This window comes from Limanda limanda, chromosome 4 (genome assembly GCF_963576545.1).
Source record: "Limanda limanda chromosome 4, fLimLim1.1, whole genome shotgun sequence".
Taxonomy (NCBI): Eukaryota; Metazoa; Chordata; class Actinopteri; order Pleuronectiformes; family Pleuronectidae; genus Limanda; species Limanda limanda.
Window position 1 is genome coordinate 27,089,065 of NC_083639.1, and position 18,316 is coordinate 27,107,380.

The window sequence follows — 18,316 nt, forward strand, 5'->3', positions numbered from 1 at the left end:
CTGGTACAACCGCCAGGTAACCGTTGGCCGGCCGCTAGCGCTTCGCCTGTCCACTAGCGAGCTAGCCAATTAGCATTTTTTCTGTGGAACCTGCTAATCCCTCCGGTTCATCCCGGCTCTGCTTCCACCTGATCCAGGCCGAGCCTCAGCCAGTGTGTGTCGGTCAGCGGAGCCTCTTATTGACACGCTACTGTTTAAAAACACTCGTGGTTGTGTTGACTGGTGGAAGTCCTTTGCTAGGTGTGTGTGTGTTTGTGTGTGCTAGCGGGCTTGTAGGTGTTCTCCGGGAGGGAGTGGTAGCTAGCTAACAGCCCCTGGATCCGGGTCATGACAGGCGGGACACGAGGACCACAGAGGACCCTTTCCTGAGCCCTTCACCCCGATCCCCGCGGAGCTCGTCCCCGGGGTGTGAGAGCTCCTGGTCCGCCTGCTGCAAGACGAGACTCGACCCAGCTCCATAACGCGCCCTACTCCCCCCCCCCCCCCACCTTGCTACTGACAGACACCAGGGTGAGTTCACTGCACTGATTGGGCTTTGGAGTCAGTAGTGTCCATTAAGTGGTGTCCATTAAGCTGCTGCTGGTGGTGTCTCTGGAGGGGACAGAAGACCGAGTCCCCACCCGGCTTCCGTCTCCTGCCCCAGTGCTGGAGGACTTTGATGGACGTGGAAGGCTGCTTGCCAGACTGCCAGTGCTATACTCAGTCATGCATGTCTTGACACATGGCACCCTGGTCTGTACATAGTGCCTGCTGCCGGAGTTAAGTGTCGTTATGTAGCTTTGCTGGACAGTGAGTGAAGGGAATGTCTTGTCTCTTTTATACCTGTTGGTTTGTTTTTTTATTTTCACTTTCCCCAAACACACACACGAGCTTCGTCGCAAACCGTGGGAAAGCAGTGCAGCCCGGACCGAGCCCAGGGGACAATGTCTCTTAGCTAGTGCCTGGAAGCTTAAAGGACTAACAGCTCTGCTCTACACACACAGAGTATATCGTAGATTATTCTTTTGGGGGATTGCAACACACGCCTGCCACTCTGGATCAAGAAAACGGGACCCTCGTGTCCGGGTGGAGTAATACTCTCAAGCCAAAGTCAATGCCTTCGGCGCTGGCCGTGTTCACCTGCCGACCCAACTCGCATCCCTTCCAGGAGCGGCATGTGTACCTGGAGGAGCCGGTCAAGATCGGCAGGTCGGTGGCTCGGTGTCGGCCGGCCCAGAACAACGCCACCTTCGACTGCAAGGTGCTGTCCAGGAATCATGCCCTTGTTTGGTTCGACCACAAGACCGGCAAGGTAAGAGAAGAGGCTGATGACGAGCTGAATACTGTTGTGTCCCCCACAGGTTTGGCTTTCAGGTGGAAAGCTACACACAGTTTCCCTCTAGAAATGTTTTGTCTTTCAATGAAAAGTCAGAATCAAGTACTTGTCCAATAGGAAATCCTTTTATATCTGCTTTCAGACATGCACTAATCTGTAGAGATGATACTGAGTGGCTGTGTGTGTGTGAACACGTGTTACTTCCTGCCTCCTGCTTGTGGCTCCACCCCTTACCTTAACGCTCCTGTAGTCAACTCGTCTGACCAGAGAATCTTCCTGCTGCGTTCGTCGTGAAAGTCAAAATCTGAACAAAAGTCTGGACACCATTGTGTGGTCATTTTTTTCAGGGAGTTTATGTCTGAAAGCAGCTCGTGACGCCTCTCAGACTTCACTACAACCACCTGTCGAGCACCAGGGCCGTCCCAAGCACAGACATGTTCCTTTACACGATTACACCCTGGAGCAAAAACTTTCTCCCGAGTGTGAACTCTGGTCAGACCTGAACAGTTTCACTCGGTGTGTTCACATTATGCACGTTTTAAAAGGGAAATCTAAATCTGTTGCTTTTCTCTACATATATCCACCACTACTGGGGGGAAAGGAGCATGTAATCCCAGTTGAGCACAGGAAATGTTTCTAGAACTCCAGGGACCATGTGTAGAAAGGCGCAGATGCTGTTCCTCAAGCTAGAAAAGCTGAACCAGAGCAGAGGAAATAAAGCCTGGATCAGTTCTGGATTTATGTTGCACCTCGGCCAAAACATCTATCCTACACGAGCACAGTGTTCCAAAAAGCCTGCCCAATTAACAAGCAACACGTGAGTCATGTGACATCCAAGTACAAACACGAATGAATGGCTCTTCTCAGCCAAGTCACCGTAAACAGAAACGTTCAATACCTGTAGCTCTTCACAACTTGTTGAGGTCACAATCCCGGCCCCTTGTTTACTGTTTCCACTTTACTTTAACAGCCTTAAAGGTTCGGATGCATGTCCTAATACATACGAGCAGTTCCACAAGCAGCTTGTGTCTGTTTTCACAGATTTTAAAAGCCCACAAAGAGTAACTTAAATTTGACTGTTTTGTTATTTGTCTAACTTGACCTGTCATCTTCATTTCACTAATGACTTGAAGACAAAGAACACTCAAGGACAAACAGCTGTGCACTAAATAAAGAAGATTATACAAAAAATAATCAAAGCCGAACAAATGGAGAAAAAGCTGCCGAGTCGCTGCCACCAACTGATCTTAAGACGTTTGTTTCATAATTGAAAATAAATAGGTTATCTCTGTCAGGAATAGTGTGAGTGTTAAAACTATTATTTTATCTAAGTGACCAAAGACACCAGAGCAAGTATTGTCACAGAATCATTTTCCATCCAGACAGATGCATAGTTCTGTACTTGAGATGATTATAGTGTTCCTAATGATAATGGAATACAAATCTAAAAGTATTGATACATACACTGAAACAACTTTATTTTTACTATTGTTATTATTTATTATCACTCGCACACAGGGACATACACAGTGTCCACTTTCAGACAGCCAACATCTGTCATGAATACAGAAGAGTCTTGTATAAGAGTCAGTCGTGTTTCTCCTGCTGGAACATTTTTTACAACCAAATAGAAGATTGTCATATTATAATTGAAAAAATACTGTTGGTTGGTGACCTAACTACAGCTTGTGTTGAATGTGCCAAACTGGTAAACAGCAGCACAACAACATGCTCTGTGCTGCGTCTCTACAGGAATAAATAACACTGAAAGCTTCAGTTTACATTATTGACGAGACATTTTCTCCCCCCCATTCCAAAGTCCCCACATCATGCACTGAGCTAAAAGTGAACTCGCTTGGCATTCAAACTGTTGCCCCGGTCACAGCTACTTTCTTGTTGCGTGATCTGCAAAACCAGACATTTCAACTGCACTTCAGACTTAGTCCTGGTAGATTGGCTGAAAAGTGTCTGCAGCTCTGTCACCGCCTTCCACCACGTTTTCATCGATGCCATACCAGTGTGATGGCCTGGCAGTATTTATCATCACAAAGTATGAAAGGCAAACTAATTGTTGAGAACCCGGAAAGGAATGAGGTAATGCTTCATTCCTGTCTGGGATTTAAACAACATAACAGTGTATGTTTCCATTGAGGAGCGGACGAGACTTGGTTTTAGTCTTAACTTGACCTAATCCCTGACTGGGAAATCAAACTGTTATTTGATTAAATGGATCTAAATGCTGAAGCAGGCACATCAGGCTGTAGCATCTGCCTGTAGTTTCACTGTAGAACAGGTTGAACAGGCGGAGACAGCCGCACACTAACCCGCTGTGTGGTATGCAGTGTGTGTCTGTGTGTGTGTGCATGTGTGAGGTCACAGCATAAGCTATTTATAATGACATCAGTGGCGTCATCCTTTCCTCTCTTCAGGGATAAATGGACACACACATGGCTTGACCAACATGCACAAACACACCAACACACACTTATTGGCACTTATGATCCACCAGTGTTTTGAACTGGATTAAAGAGAGGATCAACCCTTGTTATTGATTCATCACTGAGGATTGTATGGCTGTGCTGGTTCTTCTGTGAACTGATTAACTTCAGTCAGTTTACTCTCAGTTGAACGACTCCGGTCACTGACTGGCTCTGAGTGTGTGTCAGCGGTGAATGATTCACAATAGACACTGAATGCTCCTTGATTCAGTCTAGTTAAGCCTCTTCTAACGTGTGTACATTTCACTGTCAAATTGTTGTGAATTTAAAGCCACATCAAATATGGTCACGATTTGTGTTCAGAGTTAATAAATTTGAACACATGGCAAGTGCATACAAATACATACACTGCATTCAAACTACAACCAGACTCTAAACACTAGTCATTCTTACACACACCCTCTGACACACACACACTTCAAACACACAGACCTGTGTTGCCTAACCAATACCTCAGGAGTTCCTCTTGCAGTACGACTTGTGTCACGTGAGTCTGCAGTTTGAATTTGGTCTAAACCGACCAACAGTTTCACTCTGCGCAGGTATAGTTGTGAAGGAGTTTCCTGTAAGTTTGTCTCTGTGCTAATTTGAGAAGGAGAGCTTGCTGAGAGGAATACCCCCCCTCACCCCAGGAACAAAACGTAGAACACTATCAAATTGAATTGTGAACTGCACATGGCACTGCCTTTCTGGTGGCGTTGGTGCTTAGAAAGTTGAAACTCTTCACCTCCATCTTGAGAGATAGGGGCGCACTGGAGTGCAACAGGTGGGATTCTTCGCGTCCCGTGATTGATGAACCAATCAGTCGGCTCAGTGATCCGGCAGATTGCTCTGTTGTTGATGGTCTTCTGCACAACAGAGCAGTTCTGCTGTGAGACTGCGAGCGACTCCAAAGACCCCTCACTCTTTCCCTCTGACCGACAGCAGAATTGTGTTTTTCAGATTACTGCTACTTTCATTTCTCTGACTCCTCTTAAAGGGACTCTTACCTTTGTTGCATTTGAGAATTACAGCACATTCAAATCATCCCGCCTTCCTCCAATGCCCCACCCCCTCGTTCCCAGCCGCGGTGTTTTTTTGAAGAAACTTTATTTACAAGCAGACTTACAAGCTACTGCCTCCGCGCACGCACGTGAGTTTTTGTTTACCAAAGCAATGGATTCGGTAAGTTATATACATTTACATTCACATGCCTTGATGACGCGGGCCCGAATGCGCCACAAGAAGCAGACGGAAAACCTGCATGTCCATGCAGCAAACAGACAGGTCTGTCGGCCAATAAGGTCCTTCGGTCCGAAGAATTTTATTGGTTGAAGTTTTCACTAAATATTATGAGAGTGAAATAATTGTTTGTTTTTACTCCTGGTGGGTCTGTCTTGCATTTTAGAGTGTCATTACCTTATTAATACCAATTTAACCTTATCCAAAAAAAGTGTAAAAATGCAACAAAGGTAAGAGTCCCTTTAAAGGGAATGTTCACCGAAAAAATGAAGGAGGATTGAGACCTTCTGATGTCATGACCTCCAGCTGGGACCTCTGCGTTGACACTGACTCCTGTGAACGAAGGATGAGCTAATTGACATGAGCCCAGCTGGTGGGATGGATATCTGAAGGGCTCTGTTCTTGTTTAAGCAGCAGCCATCATCACAGGACGGTCAGATCGGATCAGACAAGTAGTTTCTCTGACAGTCAAATGAGAAGTCAGTGCTGTGTCATCCACGGTTGTGTAATCTTTCCTTCCTCTGTAGCTTTGTAAAGATGGAAAGATGATTAGTGATACTGATGCATGGTATTTAGAATAGTTTTAGCAGAGGAGACGTCATCGCTGGATTGTTTCCATTTATAGTTCTTTGTGTTTATCATCACTGCTACAGCAGCAGTTTGTCAAGCGCAGCTGAAGTTTGTTTACATTCCATGATAACAAGACAAAAACTACAGTTCTTTTATGGTATGGACCGCAGCCTGTATAGAAAGACGGACGATACGAGCGCTCCTCTAAAGTGAAACCAAAGCACCTTGATCTCTACCTGCAGTATAGGTCATAAACCGGCCTCCTCCATGAAGGTGGATTGGACAAGGAAGTTCTTATCATACTGATTTATGTTCAAGATGGGTTTTAATTCGTTTTTTGATATGATGAAAATGGTGTGAAACTGTCTGATGATTGGTCACGTGTGTGTATCAGTGGGACTTCAGGTTTGCAGCTCCTGTCCTGGATCTGAACTGCACAGTCTCTGAACTGAAAATTAGGGATACTTTGGCTTTCTTTCTGGATCGTGGCAGGAAGTGGAGATGCGTCCATTTTTCTATACAGTCAGTGGCACAGACCATCTGTAACCCTGACAATCTGCAGATAGACCTGTATAGAAGCACCGGTTAAGTAGAAAAACAAAGAAGAAGACATTAAAATTGCATTTAAAATACAAATATTACAAACAAAAGTACATTGTTATAACATTGGGAGTGAAAAATTCTCCCTCTACATTTAATAAGCTATCTAAGAATCGTCCTTGGACTCGAGACAGGGCAGTTATGTGACTAAACCAAGCAGCCTGTCAGTACGCCACTCAGAAACCTCTTAACGGCCTGTCAGTCACTTGGTCATGTGCTCAGGCAGATACGCAGCAGATTAGAGCAGATTTAGGTCTCGGTAATACAGCGGTATCACTTGGATTTATCCAGCCAGTCATGTATTCATCCCCTGAGTGTTTACACAGTTGACCGGATCAGGCCAGGTTTATCCTTCCAGCAGACATAGTTGTAACATGTGAGAACTATGTAACTCCAAACACGCAGCTCTGACACTGAACGTGAAGAAGTCAGAAGAATTATCTGATTAAAGCTTCTCTTCAAATTCCGTTTAGCTAAAGAATTTTGCTGATTTTAATTTGCTCCATACTTTAATTTGTGAAATGTCCTCCTTGTTATTTTGGTACCGGGTTAGCGAGTGTACATACTGCTGCATCAGTGCTGCTGTGTTATAATGTAGGAGCTAAATTTGTCTTCCTCTCTTTTCACTGCTGGCGACCAGGCACTCTGCTGTATATCTCCATGCAATGCAGTACTTCACATCCACATTCGCAGCATTTCTCTTTAGTTCAGCATCAAGTTTGGTTTGCGCTCTGTGCAGGAATTAGAATTGAGAAGTGAAAAGAATGCAGGGGAAACCCAGACTGTAATTGTAGTTTGAAAGAATGGTTTATACTCTTTATCAATATGAAACCTCATGGCTGAAACAGGCGTAAATACCAGTCAGCAAGTAGAAGCCTGTAATGGGCTTCACTAAGGGATAAACCCTCCTTCCAGATAAATTCAACTTTGGCAAAGTTATCATTTTTCCACTTTATATAGTTTCCACAATTATTCATATACTTCGTTTATCTCTATGACTGTTTCGAACTTGTATAAATCTGAAAGAAACAAAACAAAATGACATAATGAGAATAAAACTGTTGCTCGTCTATTCTGAACTTTTCTAGATAATCTGACGATTGCAGAAGGAGTTTTCTTACGTGTTGAGTTTGAACGTTCTCACGGTGTCTTTGTGGGTTTTCTCAGGGTTTTCTCAGCCTCTGTCCGGCTCATCCCAAGTGTCACTTCTGAAACAGTGAATAGTATCTTGATAAAATCTTGAGATGACGTCCAATTGTTCGATGGTTTAAATGCAAACCTCCCATGTTCTCCTGCAGCAGGTCCTCGAATCATCTCATGCCAGAGCCAAGTTTTCTTGAATGTCCTTCAGATGCAGTTTTGCAGACCAGTCTTCAACTCACTGACGATGACCCCTGAATACTAATGTCCTCGTTTATCATACGCTGCAGTGTTAGCAGGTGCGTGACAACTTCAGGCTCTTCAAAAACATTTGAACGTACAGCTTCTCTGCGGAATCCACACAAGAGAAAAGCTACTTTCAGGGAGCCAGTGAGTTATTCACTTAGCTGGGGTGCTGTTTAAATACAGCATCATTCATCAGGCTTTAGTTGGTTTGTGTTTAGGACGAACAGAGAGCTACTCATCAGTCAACCAGCCAGCCGGGGAGAGCAGAGCTGACAGCAGAGCAGAGCTTCTGTCTGGTATCACTATTCCATGGCATCATAACACATGCCCACAAAGCCCAGGACACTGTAACTTTCTTTATGTCTGTGTGTGAAGGAATAAGACACTGTTGGTAAATCGCCGCAATCTAGGTAGTTGATAGGAAACGCTGGTGATGGTAATACTGCAGGAAGACATCAGCATGGAGTGGTGCAGGTGAACTAACGTCCTGAAGTTGAAGCACCAGTCGGTTCTGATGAAACGAGTCATCCTCAACCCTTCTTTAAACAGGAGTGCTGCTGCCCTTTGTTGGTTGTTGACCTGCCTGCTTGTCCACATTCTGTCTGTCCTTCAGTCGGAGAGACGTACGCCGCTGAACCAGAGACGGTGGAAAGGACTTAGCAAGGGAAGCACAGAAAAGTTGTCTTCCAGCAGTTGTTCGGCTGTGACAACTGGAGACTAAATGTGTTTTTGGGGTCGTAGCTTCGAGGAGAGGGCCAATAGGAGGGGGTGGGGTCTTGCTGGCTATTCTAGGATTACCAACCATAGCTTTAAAGAGATACCTTTTATTGAGAATGGGCTTTGAATCTTTTTGCCATTTTCATTTTTGCTTTTTATTTAATGTAAATGTATAATGTCATAAAATCTTCAAAAATGTCCAGCAAAGAAAAGAGGGTCGGGAATGGCTTTCAGACGTCTTGTTTTGTCCGTCCAACAATCCAAAACCACAAGATTACAAAGCTGGCAATCCAAATCCTCATATTACAGAAGCTGTATTCTAAAGTAGTTTTCATTTTTTGCTTTGTTTATTCCCTAAATGATTCTTCAATTATTTATATAGACCACTTAAAAATAGCCTGCGAAAATCTGTATCCGAAATGCGCATTCACCAGCGCACAACCTTTCAAGGAAACACACACACACACACACACACACTGTGCTGCAGCAATATTCTCACATGCAGACTCATAAACCCTCTTTCTGTTTGCCAGTGGCAGCAAAGCGCCTGTTTTGGAACGGGTGGCAGGAGTCCAGGCTTCAGTCAGCTGGCTCTCTGCTCCGACACACTCCAGGATCAACAAGCTCTGCTGCTCTCTCTCCATCTACAGCCTCGTTCAGACGTGCATCACAACCTGTGAATTCGCTGCCAGGTTTTATTTCATTACCCCCTGTTAAAAAAAAAGCCCTGCGAGTTATCACTGAGTAAAAGAAACGCACGGAGCACGAGAGAGCGAGATGGTTTCACGGTAACGAATGGTGAACAAATTCTGTCACTGGCGTGTTGCACTGCGCCGTATTTCAACACGTACATTAGACATAGCTTCATGCTCGGGCTGGTGGCGTGTGTGGAAGTTGCAAAATGTCATGTGAGGCCCTGCAGCAGCGTCCGAAATGGTTCCACTACGTTTTGAGCTGAATATGCCGTCCTGTCTTTACTTCAGAGTTTTCTCTACCGCTCTTCTACAGCTGCCGGGCCCTCGAGCATTTAGCTGCAAATGCAAGTTAAATTTGTGAATGTGAAAAATTGCTCGGGTGGATTTGTTAAGTGCCAACTCATCTGTTGTCTGGCCTGTGTGTTCTCTGCAAGCTGGTGTCGGTTAGGCCAAAAATCCCGTGTGAGGCCGAAGCTCCTCTCTGTCATCACTGTTCACTCCGGATGGGCTGTGACAGTTCTATCTTAATTTCTTTCGGAGTCTTTCGCATCAATTTCCGCTTTCCCACAGTTAATCTCATTCATGTCATACCAGTAATTATGTAGTTGATAGTTTTGAACCTTAGAACCTTCAGTACTTGTATAAACTAGCTCATGAAAAACAAGTTATTTCAATACAAATACAAAGTGATTAAATACAACGATATCTCTCCTCCAAAACTTATTGGATTTTCCCAGGAAGTAAAGTACAGGAGCTTTTCCAGGTGTGAAAGTATTTCCCGGCAAATTAGTGCGCTGATGTGGCAGAAGTACCACAGTTGCCATTCAGCGGTACGTGCATTTAATGTCGACCAAATTAATGCCTACTACCACAAGCTAAAAGCTAAACAAGCTGTGGGTTTAAAAAGCAAAAGCAGCATTGTATGCCCTGGTGGCCTAATGGCTCAGGTAAATACCACACAACCCCTTAATGGTACTGGTGTAGTGACCGATCAGCAATGTTCACAGAGGCAGGCTTCACCCACAGAGGAAGGTTTACTACTTCTGGTGGTAAAACTATCTCAGTTAAAATGAATTCAGACGCTGTTAGATCAAGTGTAAACGCTGGAAGAGGAGAATCTAGTTTGGAAATACATTGATGTCTCTATCTACCGGGATAATTAAAGGAGAGCTTGGTAGAGACAGTCAATAGAACAGAGTTAATAAAGCACATTTATCATACCAGTCATGACTTGCCTTCTTCACCATGACCAATTCATACATTAACAGTATACGGAGAAGGTCTGCCTCCAGTCCTGTGGTGTGACCACTTCTCTGACATCCAGCTCCACAAAGGAGCCTTTCATATTTGTGGAGCCGTTAATTATTAAAACAAATTTCATGGCTGCTTCTTTGTTTGTCCATTTAACTTTCCGCTTTATCTCCGGGGCTCAAGACTTCATATTGACACTTTCCCAGCAGTTTCTTGTTTCTAATGCAGCCCACACAACATAAAGTATGACCTAGTACCTGCTCTGCTGTTGTTGCTTCCATTTTGCTGCTGTGCTTATGCATTTCCTGCTATTTGTGATATTTAAAAATGTACTTTAAACCATTTACTCCAAATGTCATCATAAAAATAAGCTTTTCACCAGCTTCAAATTTAACAAAATGTAAACTAAACTAAACTTAGTTGGCATCTATAACCTTGTCACTTACGTTTGTCATTAATAATTCATCATTATGAGGTTTTTTAGAGACATATTATGCAAAATAATTTCATCATCTAATTTTACCCTAATCCAGTAATCCTCTTTTCCTATGTAAATTTTATGTGTGCAGGTAGAACCCAAGATAACCAAGCGAGAGAATCAGTTCAGAATGAAAAAACTTTATTTATTTTTGTTACATGGCCAGTAATAAATTAAACTAAAATAAACATATACAAAATGTATTGTTAAAAACAAGTAGTTCTGAGTGACTTGATTAACAAAGGCCCTGAGTTTATCGGTCAGCTGAGGACTGCTGTGTTTTTTAACACATCTGTTTGTGTGTCTGTGTTTGTGTGTTTATTGTCCAACAAAACTGGTGTCATGCGTTGACCTGCTGACTGGTTAAGTGGTTGTCGTGCCTGTTGCCTGCCCACTGATGGTTTGCACTGCTTTTCCAGGCAAAGGGCAAATTAAAATCCAAACACAATTACATGGCATTCATTTAGTCGAACACTAATGAGGCCGAGAGACAGAGGCTGGAGGAAGACGGAGGGATAAAGGGAAGCAGTGTTTCCCTGAGAAATGTGCAGTTCGTGGGCGAAGGCGGTGCTGGAATGCTGGTGGTGCTGAATGTCAGTCAAGAGTTGTAGACTGCTTTGAAAAGTGGTGCGTTTGTGTGATATTATTTGCACCGGAAAAACCACGACGAGTGAAAATGTCTGGAATAATTTTGGAATATGTGAAGATCAACCCCAAAAAAGTCCAGTGCCAGATGTGCCACAGGAAACAGGCATGGCATGGATTTGAAATGAGTCGGGCAAAACTCTTTGTCCTCCGCTCTGGCTCAGCACTTCAGCATTTGTTTGCTGATATGAAAACTTCATTTCACAGAATAAAAATGCAAATAAGAGCATTTCTGTCAGCAAGTTAATTTTCTCATGTCAAGTTCTATATATTTTGGTTATATCTGTTTTCTTTTTATTGATAGTTTCATATAATAAGGATAAAACTGTAAAATATCAACCCTCAATTACATTTATTTGTCACAAAGGCTTGATAAAAAATTCTTAAGAATCATTATCATTTTTAAAATGTATGTATTGGCTGACATGTTGGTGACTGAATTCCTTTTACACCCAGAGCATCGACCTCGGGCTCAAAAATCCTTATCGGTCAACACGTCAAATGAGACTTACGACTTCTGCTGGACTGAGACTGAACCGGCAGTTAGCTGCTCGCAAGTCGATGATGTCACGTTGTGTGTGTGTGTGAGTGTGTATGTGTGTGTGTGAGAGTGTGAGAGAGACCCACACACACTAGGTATATAAGTGCGAGAGCCATATGTGAGGTGTGTGACGCAGAATGCGTGTATGCATGTGTGTGTTGTTGCTGGGTGAAAAGCTCTATAGTTAGGTCCCTCCCCCCCGTCAGCAGGTTACCATGGGGACAGGAGGTAAATGTGTGTGTCTGTGTGTGAGGGTATAGACATCATGAGCTGTGAACCGGTAGCTTTTCGTAGCACGCTGCAGTCGGATAAACAGCGAAGTCGGTCTCGGGATCTCTCTCTCGCTCGCTCTGTCTCTACCTCTCAGGTCTCTCTCTCTCTCTCTCTCTCTCTCTCTCTCTGGTCGGTCGACAGGCGTTCACGAGATAAGAGCTGATGAATGAAACTCCTGGAACGACAGGCAGACAGGCCGCAGGCTAACGCTAACTGTGTGTGTGTTTGTGTGTGTGTACTCTTGTGCCTCACTGTGCCTGTGTGTGTTTTTGTTGTTGTTGGTGTTTCATCCTGTGTTTGTCTGTACACACCCGCATTCTTTTTGTTGTTTGATGTGCACGTTTGTTTCTCTGTCTGTTTGATGCTGCTGTCAGGTGTTGTTAAGTCGGTCTATGTGTGTGTGTCTGTGTGTTTGTGTGTGTGTGTTACATTTCATTTCCCTCTTTCTGTGACTTTAAAATTCCAGCTTGTACGTGTGTTTTCATTCAGGATGATAAGTGAATGAACCAAAGTGGAGGTGATTCCTTTGGGATTTTTCAACTTCAAAGTTGTTGTTCTCATTGATTCATGCTGTGTGAGTTGTTTAAGAGCCCTTTAATATGACTTGAACCGTTGCTTTAATGTCTCAATGTGTATCTCCTGGCTGTGGATCTATTGTTTGACATCAGAATGAGATTATTTACAAGAAATCATGCAGCCCTTGGTATTGATGGCAGGAGAGAAGTGATGAGTTCATTGTGAATTAAGAATTCACGTACATTAAAAATTCTAAATCAGCAAATACTAATACCAGCTTTATTTAGTGTGTATCCCTGCATGTGTGTATTGAGCTACTACATGGTTTGCCATCAAGTTTTGTGCACCGTGATGGTCCTTGGATTGGATTCAGTGTACATGATGATCACCTGACTTTTCATTGAGAGGCATTATCGATACAAAAATGTAATTTACTTGGATAAATAACGTAGCTGTCCTTGTCTTACATTTCTAAATGCTGGCAATCCATCATGCTAAACTAAGATGAGCAACACAAGAAACATTCAGCTTTTCCGGCAGTTCTCCTGACTGCATCGCATCTCTTAAAATCTGTTGTTATTAATAATAATATAAAATGAAATTGCACCAAGTGGATGATGGCGACATTTTGGGCAAAGCAGCTCTCGGCTGCTGTCAAGTGGCATAAACACTATTCTGACACGGTTATAATTAACATTGACAGTCGTGAAATTTCAATGATCTGAACCTGTTGTGACGTGATTTCCTTTCATGGTTTTCACCCAGCTGTTTTTTTCTGTGTGTTAGTTCTACCTGCAGGACACGAAGAGCAGCAACGGGACATTCATCAACAGCCAGAGGTTGAGTCGTGGCTCAGAGGAGAGTCCAGCCTGCGAGGTCCTCTCTGGAGACATCATTCAGTTTGGTGTGGACGTCACTGAGAACACGCGCAAAGGTACATGCACACATGAAATATGTTTATACACAAGTTCAAAGACACAGCCGTGGTTATTATTACCTGCAGAATTGAAAAGAAATGAGAGATTGCTACAGGGATGTGGATACTCTTCCTCTACCGACCTTGGAGAGACATACATCCCTGAAATAATTACACTTTACAAACCCTCTCGAGTCCTGCAGGGCTCATTCTGCTTAGATCACAGATGACATAAGGTGCATGTGCTCCCAGCAGATATTGAGGTCAGATTTTCAGCTCCACTTATATTGCTTTCATACCAGACACCCAGGGGGCTGCAAACTGCATTGGACCTTCTTTATTATGAGACTGCTGTTGGAGGTTCATCTGTGAACATCGCTGTTTCCAGATGACTTGATTCTACACACAAAACACGTCACCGCAAAACTACATCAGTGAAACCTTCATCAATCACACAGAACCTTGTACAACAACCCCGCAATAAATCCGACTTATAAGGACTGTGCCTGAAAGGTGTTGATTTTATTGTGTTATGCATTAAGAGTTAATAGTAGGCTGTAAGCTACTGTTTAGATATTTTTTGTGAAGAAAACCTTTGCAACATCAAAGTAAGCTAAGTAGTGATCTGTCCCAGATAAAGACTAAATAAAGATGGACGACGTATCCACTTCCAACCATTGAAATATCCAGTATAATGGTGCCACCATCTTGTCCTACAGCAACCTCATTTGGATCATGGTATAGAAGTAGGCAGGGTTTAGCACCCATCTACAACCAGCCACTAGTTGGCGATCAAGATGATTTTACTTCATTTTTGGAGGCCTATCATGTCGTTACTTTATAAACAGTCTATAGTCCCAGACAGCTCATTTTTAGTTTACCTACAAACAGGAAGTGCTTGTCCTTGTAGCACCTGGTAGATGAGTCTGAGATGGAAGATGATTGGAGGTCAGGTGTTGATGTGTGAGGTCGGCTGCATGGTGTTGTTTCGCTGACGCTGCAGGACTATTTCAGAGCTCCAGTTTCTCGTGACATTAACAGGCTGGTTGTGTGTCTGTGTTTCCAGTCACCCATGGCTGCATTGTGTCAACAATCAAGCTCTTCTTACCCGATGGGATGGAGGCACGCCGGCGAAGCGAGTAAGCATTCTCATCATTCAATGTTGATCCATGAAAACTGCATAGTATCCAGTGACAAATGATATGATTACTGCAAACTGTGTTTAAAACATTCCTCTGTGGTTAAGTGGCTGGAGTGTCTGCTTCATCACACAGACACACACACACACACTCACACACACACACACACACGCACAGACACACACACACACACACACACTTTTCTGCTTGCATAGTGATGAGATTATTGTCAGTCTAGTTGTTTTGAGGATGACCAGAGGCTGCGAGGGTATTTGTGTGTGTGTGTACGTTTGTGTGTGTGTGTGTGTCCCTTTTAAAAATCTTTGCGATAACCATTTGAAAGCTATTCTTGATGTTGGTCAAGTGGTTATTTGATGTTTACGTTGATGATGACAGTTGGAGAATGAAGGAGCCTTGTTCACAAACGATAGGACTGTGAATCTGTGTGTTTACTGGACCATAGTAAACCAGCAGTGGTCACAGCGTGGAGCTTCTTACTGTACTGCTTGTGTGTCTTTGTGTAATTGGCTATTGTAGAAACCATGTGTAATCTGTATGTGCGGGTGTGTGATGCTGTGCCACGGTGCCATGGTGGGCACTGCCATCTGCTGCTCTGCCGTCCAGTGCTCAGTCCAGCAAAATGCAAACGAGCTTCCTGACGTGTTGAATACCGGCTGAACGTCTGCTCTGCTCAGGTCGTCTGTGTGTTGGCAGATGAAGTTTCTTTCAGGGAAGATCCGCCTGAATTTTAATCACACTGTAAATCATTCTGTCAATGTAGATACTAAAGTCATTTCTTGAGGCAACGAAAGATCACGAAGTGGTAGTTCAGAGAAAAGCTCGTCAGCAGGTCTAAGCGGTGGGTTAAAATCTAAATCATGTGAATTTCTGCATTAAAAAAACAGCAAACTTTGTAACTAACTAGAAATGTAGAGTCTACTGTAAATGTTTCAGTAACGTGCGTGGGACCGTTACCTTTCCCTCAAGCTCTGTGACTATCGTACAGAAGCTACGCAATTCATTTATAGTAATCAACCCCTTGTAGTGATGAATTTTGCCCGGGATGAACGTGATCACAGGTTTCCAGTGTACTAGTATTTTGTCGGGTGGCGGAGTTGGCACGGAATTTGACGGAAGCAGTCGCCTCGCAATTCCCTCTGCAGGCAAAACCCTGTGGACGTTCCCATTAATCACGGAGAGCTTGATAATCAAGGAGTGTGCAGCTCTGTGTCTAATAAAGCGAGAGTTGGAGAGAGGGATGTGAAGCTGAGGAAGACAGTTTTATTAATAGCTAAAGAATGTTTCTGCTCCCTGGTGATGGCATTAGCCTTCTGGAAGTCTGCCAAACACAGCTGTGTTCAGTCACCCTGTGTGTGAGTAGAACACCTGTATTTAGACACTGGGAGAAATCTGTCCCACTGAAAGCTTGATTCAGTCCTTTGCTTTGCTTACAACCTGAAAAGCACACGACTTTAAGGTCCTGTTCCGACCTGGCTTCAACAACCATCTTGGGTGATCCGATCACAGCTATAAGTGCAGGTGTCCTGGGCTGAAGCTTTCGTCAGCTGGTGTCTCTGGCCTTTCTCTGGTCCACTTTAGTTTCATAATGAACACAATGTATACGTTCATACAGAGCAGGGCGGTGAAAACGTTTTTAACAGGTTAGGGATTTCCCCCCCCCGGTGCTGCCGATGGTCAGTGTGACCGACGAAAGTCAATAAGTTTCACGAGGAGCCAAAGGGCGTCGCACACAGTTACAACAATAAAGCAACAGAGCAAAAACAAGCTGACGATCTTTTGTGTTGTGTCAACCATCTCTGGTTGGACAAATTAATGGTTTGTAGTTTATATAAATATATATAATACATCCAACATGTGCACGGATCATGCATTGTCCCTCTCTTTCTCTTCGATTTCATATTTACAATGAGTAATATCTCATTTAATGATTGTCTTTCATTGATTATCCCCTCTCACTCACTCACTCACTCACTCACTCACTCACTCACTCACTCACTCACTCACTCACTCATTCACTCACTCACACAGACACATACAGACACACACAGAAAAGCAAAGGGTGATTCAGTAATTAACTTTACTTCCAGCTATAGGTGGGAACCTCTAAACTCACAGGAATACTTTTATTAATGTACCTTTGACCTCTGCTGTGAAAATTTTAAGTTTAAAACTTTAAAACTTCGTTGTACAGTTTCTCATGCAAAGCAGCAATCTGTGCTGCCTGTGGTTGCTTCCATTAGATTTGATGTAAAACAGTCGGTGATTAAAAAACAAAAAAACTGAGAGAAAACACCCAGACTAGTTTGTTTTCCTCTAATGCAGAACACCTGCAGTGACATCACCGAGCGGCTAGGAAACGTGCAGCAGCTTCCCGCCTGTGAATCAGAGTGGAATCATTATTTATTTGATCAAACACGTGGTGACGTTCGGAGAGAACAGCACGCGAGGATCCAGTTAAATTAACACAGATCAGTCACATCACCACAACAGTGACTTGTCTTTTAATCTCTAAATCTGCTGTTTGGATACATCTCACAGTTAAAGTTGTTGTACAAGGGGATTTAAAGCTTCTTTTATTTCATGGAAAAATAATTCTTCCCCTATGACTAATACTGAAGTCACACCTTCAAAGTGTTTCAGGTTTAACCACCATTGTTTACCGTCTGCCATATTTCCTAAAACACACACTAACTCACACACACATGAGACTAGAGACTATTATACTCTCTCACTTGAGTTTCTCAGTTTCATGTGGCAGCTATTGCACTTCTGTCCGTCCTGGGAGAGAATCCCTCACATGTGATTCTCTGAGGTTTCTACGTTTTTCCCCCTGTTAATAGTTTTTATTGAGGGTTCGGAATCAGAGGATGTCGCACCTTGTTAAAACCCTATGAGACAAATTGTGATTTGGGAATATGGTTGAATACTTAGAAACTAATGACTCTGTTATGGCAATTTCCACAATAATCCCACTACCAACGAGGAAACGAGACTCAAAACGCTCTTACAGTATTGTCGCACTTTAATGCTCAGAGCATGGTGCACACCACAGGGTTTAGTTGTAGTAATGCACCCAGATAGAAGACATTTCAGTTCTTTATACACTGGCTAACCCCTCCCATTCTGGAGGGAACTGTTACAGGACAGGTTGAGATCCTTTAATCACATCAAAACAACAATGCCTAGTCTAGCAATCAGCGCAATGCATTCAGTAGTAAGGGGCTGTGTCTAGAGGAAATCAGGTGACAGTGTAAATGTTAATCAGGCCAATAAACATTCAGTTTCTACAGGAAAGATGGCATGATCAAAGATACATTGTCTAGAGGAAATGATGGTTACAGTGGCTATGGTCATCAAGTCAATACACATTCAATAGTAAAGGAGACAGCATGATAAAGGTTACATTAACATAGAGAAAAACAGGTTACTGTCTACAGATTCAATTATGATCAAACAGACGGGAAATACATGATTATTATGGTCAACTGTTATATTTCCTTTACAACTCCCACCAGGTTAGTTATCTATCATACC

General features: G+C 43.3%; 1 protein-coding gene across 5 annotated transcripts in view; it reads left to right on the forward strand.

The window, feature by feature from the left end:
• Positions 1 to 964: 964 nt before the first annotated feature.
• Positions 965 to 18,316, forward strand: part of slmapa (sarcolemma associated protein a) — a 45,594-nt gene continuing 28,242 nt past the window's right edge. For 4 of the 5 annotated variants that reach the window (XM_061068979.1, XM_061068980.1, XM_061068978.1 and 1 more), the window contains exons 1-3: positions 1,023 to 1,291; positions 13,493 to 13,640; positions 14,689 to 14,761. In XM_061068979.1, coding sequence (XP_060924962.1) covers positions 1,094 to 1,291; positions 13,493 to 13,640; positions 14,689 to 14,761 — 419 coding nt within the window. In that variant the 5' untranslated portion in view covers positions 1,023 to 1,093. Of the gene's footprint in view, positions 1,292 to 13,492; positions 13,641 to 14,688; positions 14,762 to 18,316 lie in introns of all 5 variants that reach the window. The other variant, XM_061068981.1, reaches the window with a different exon arrangement.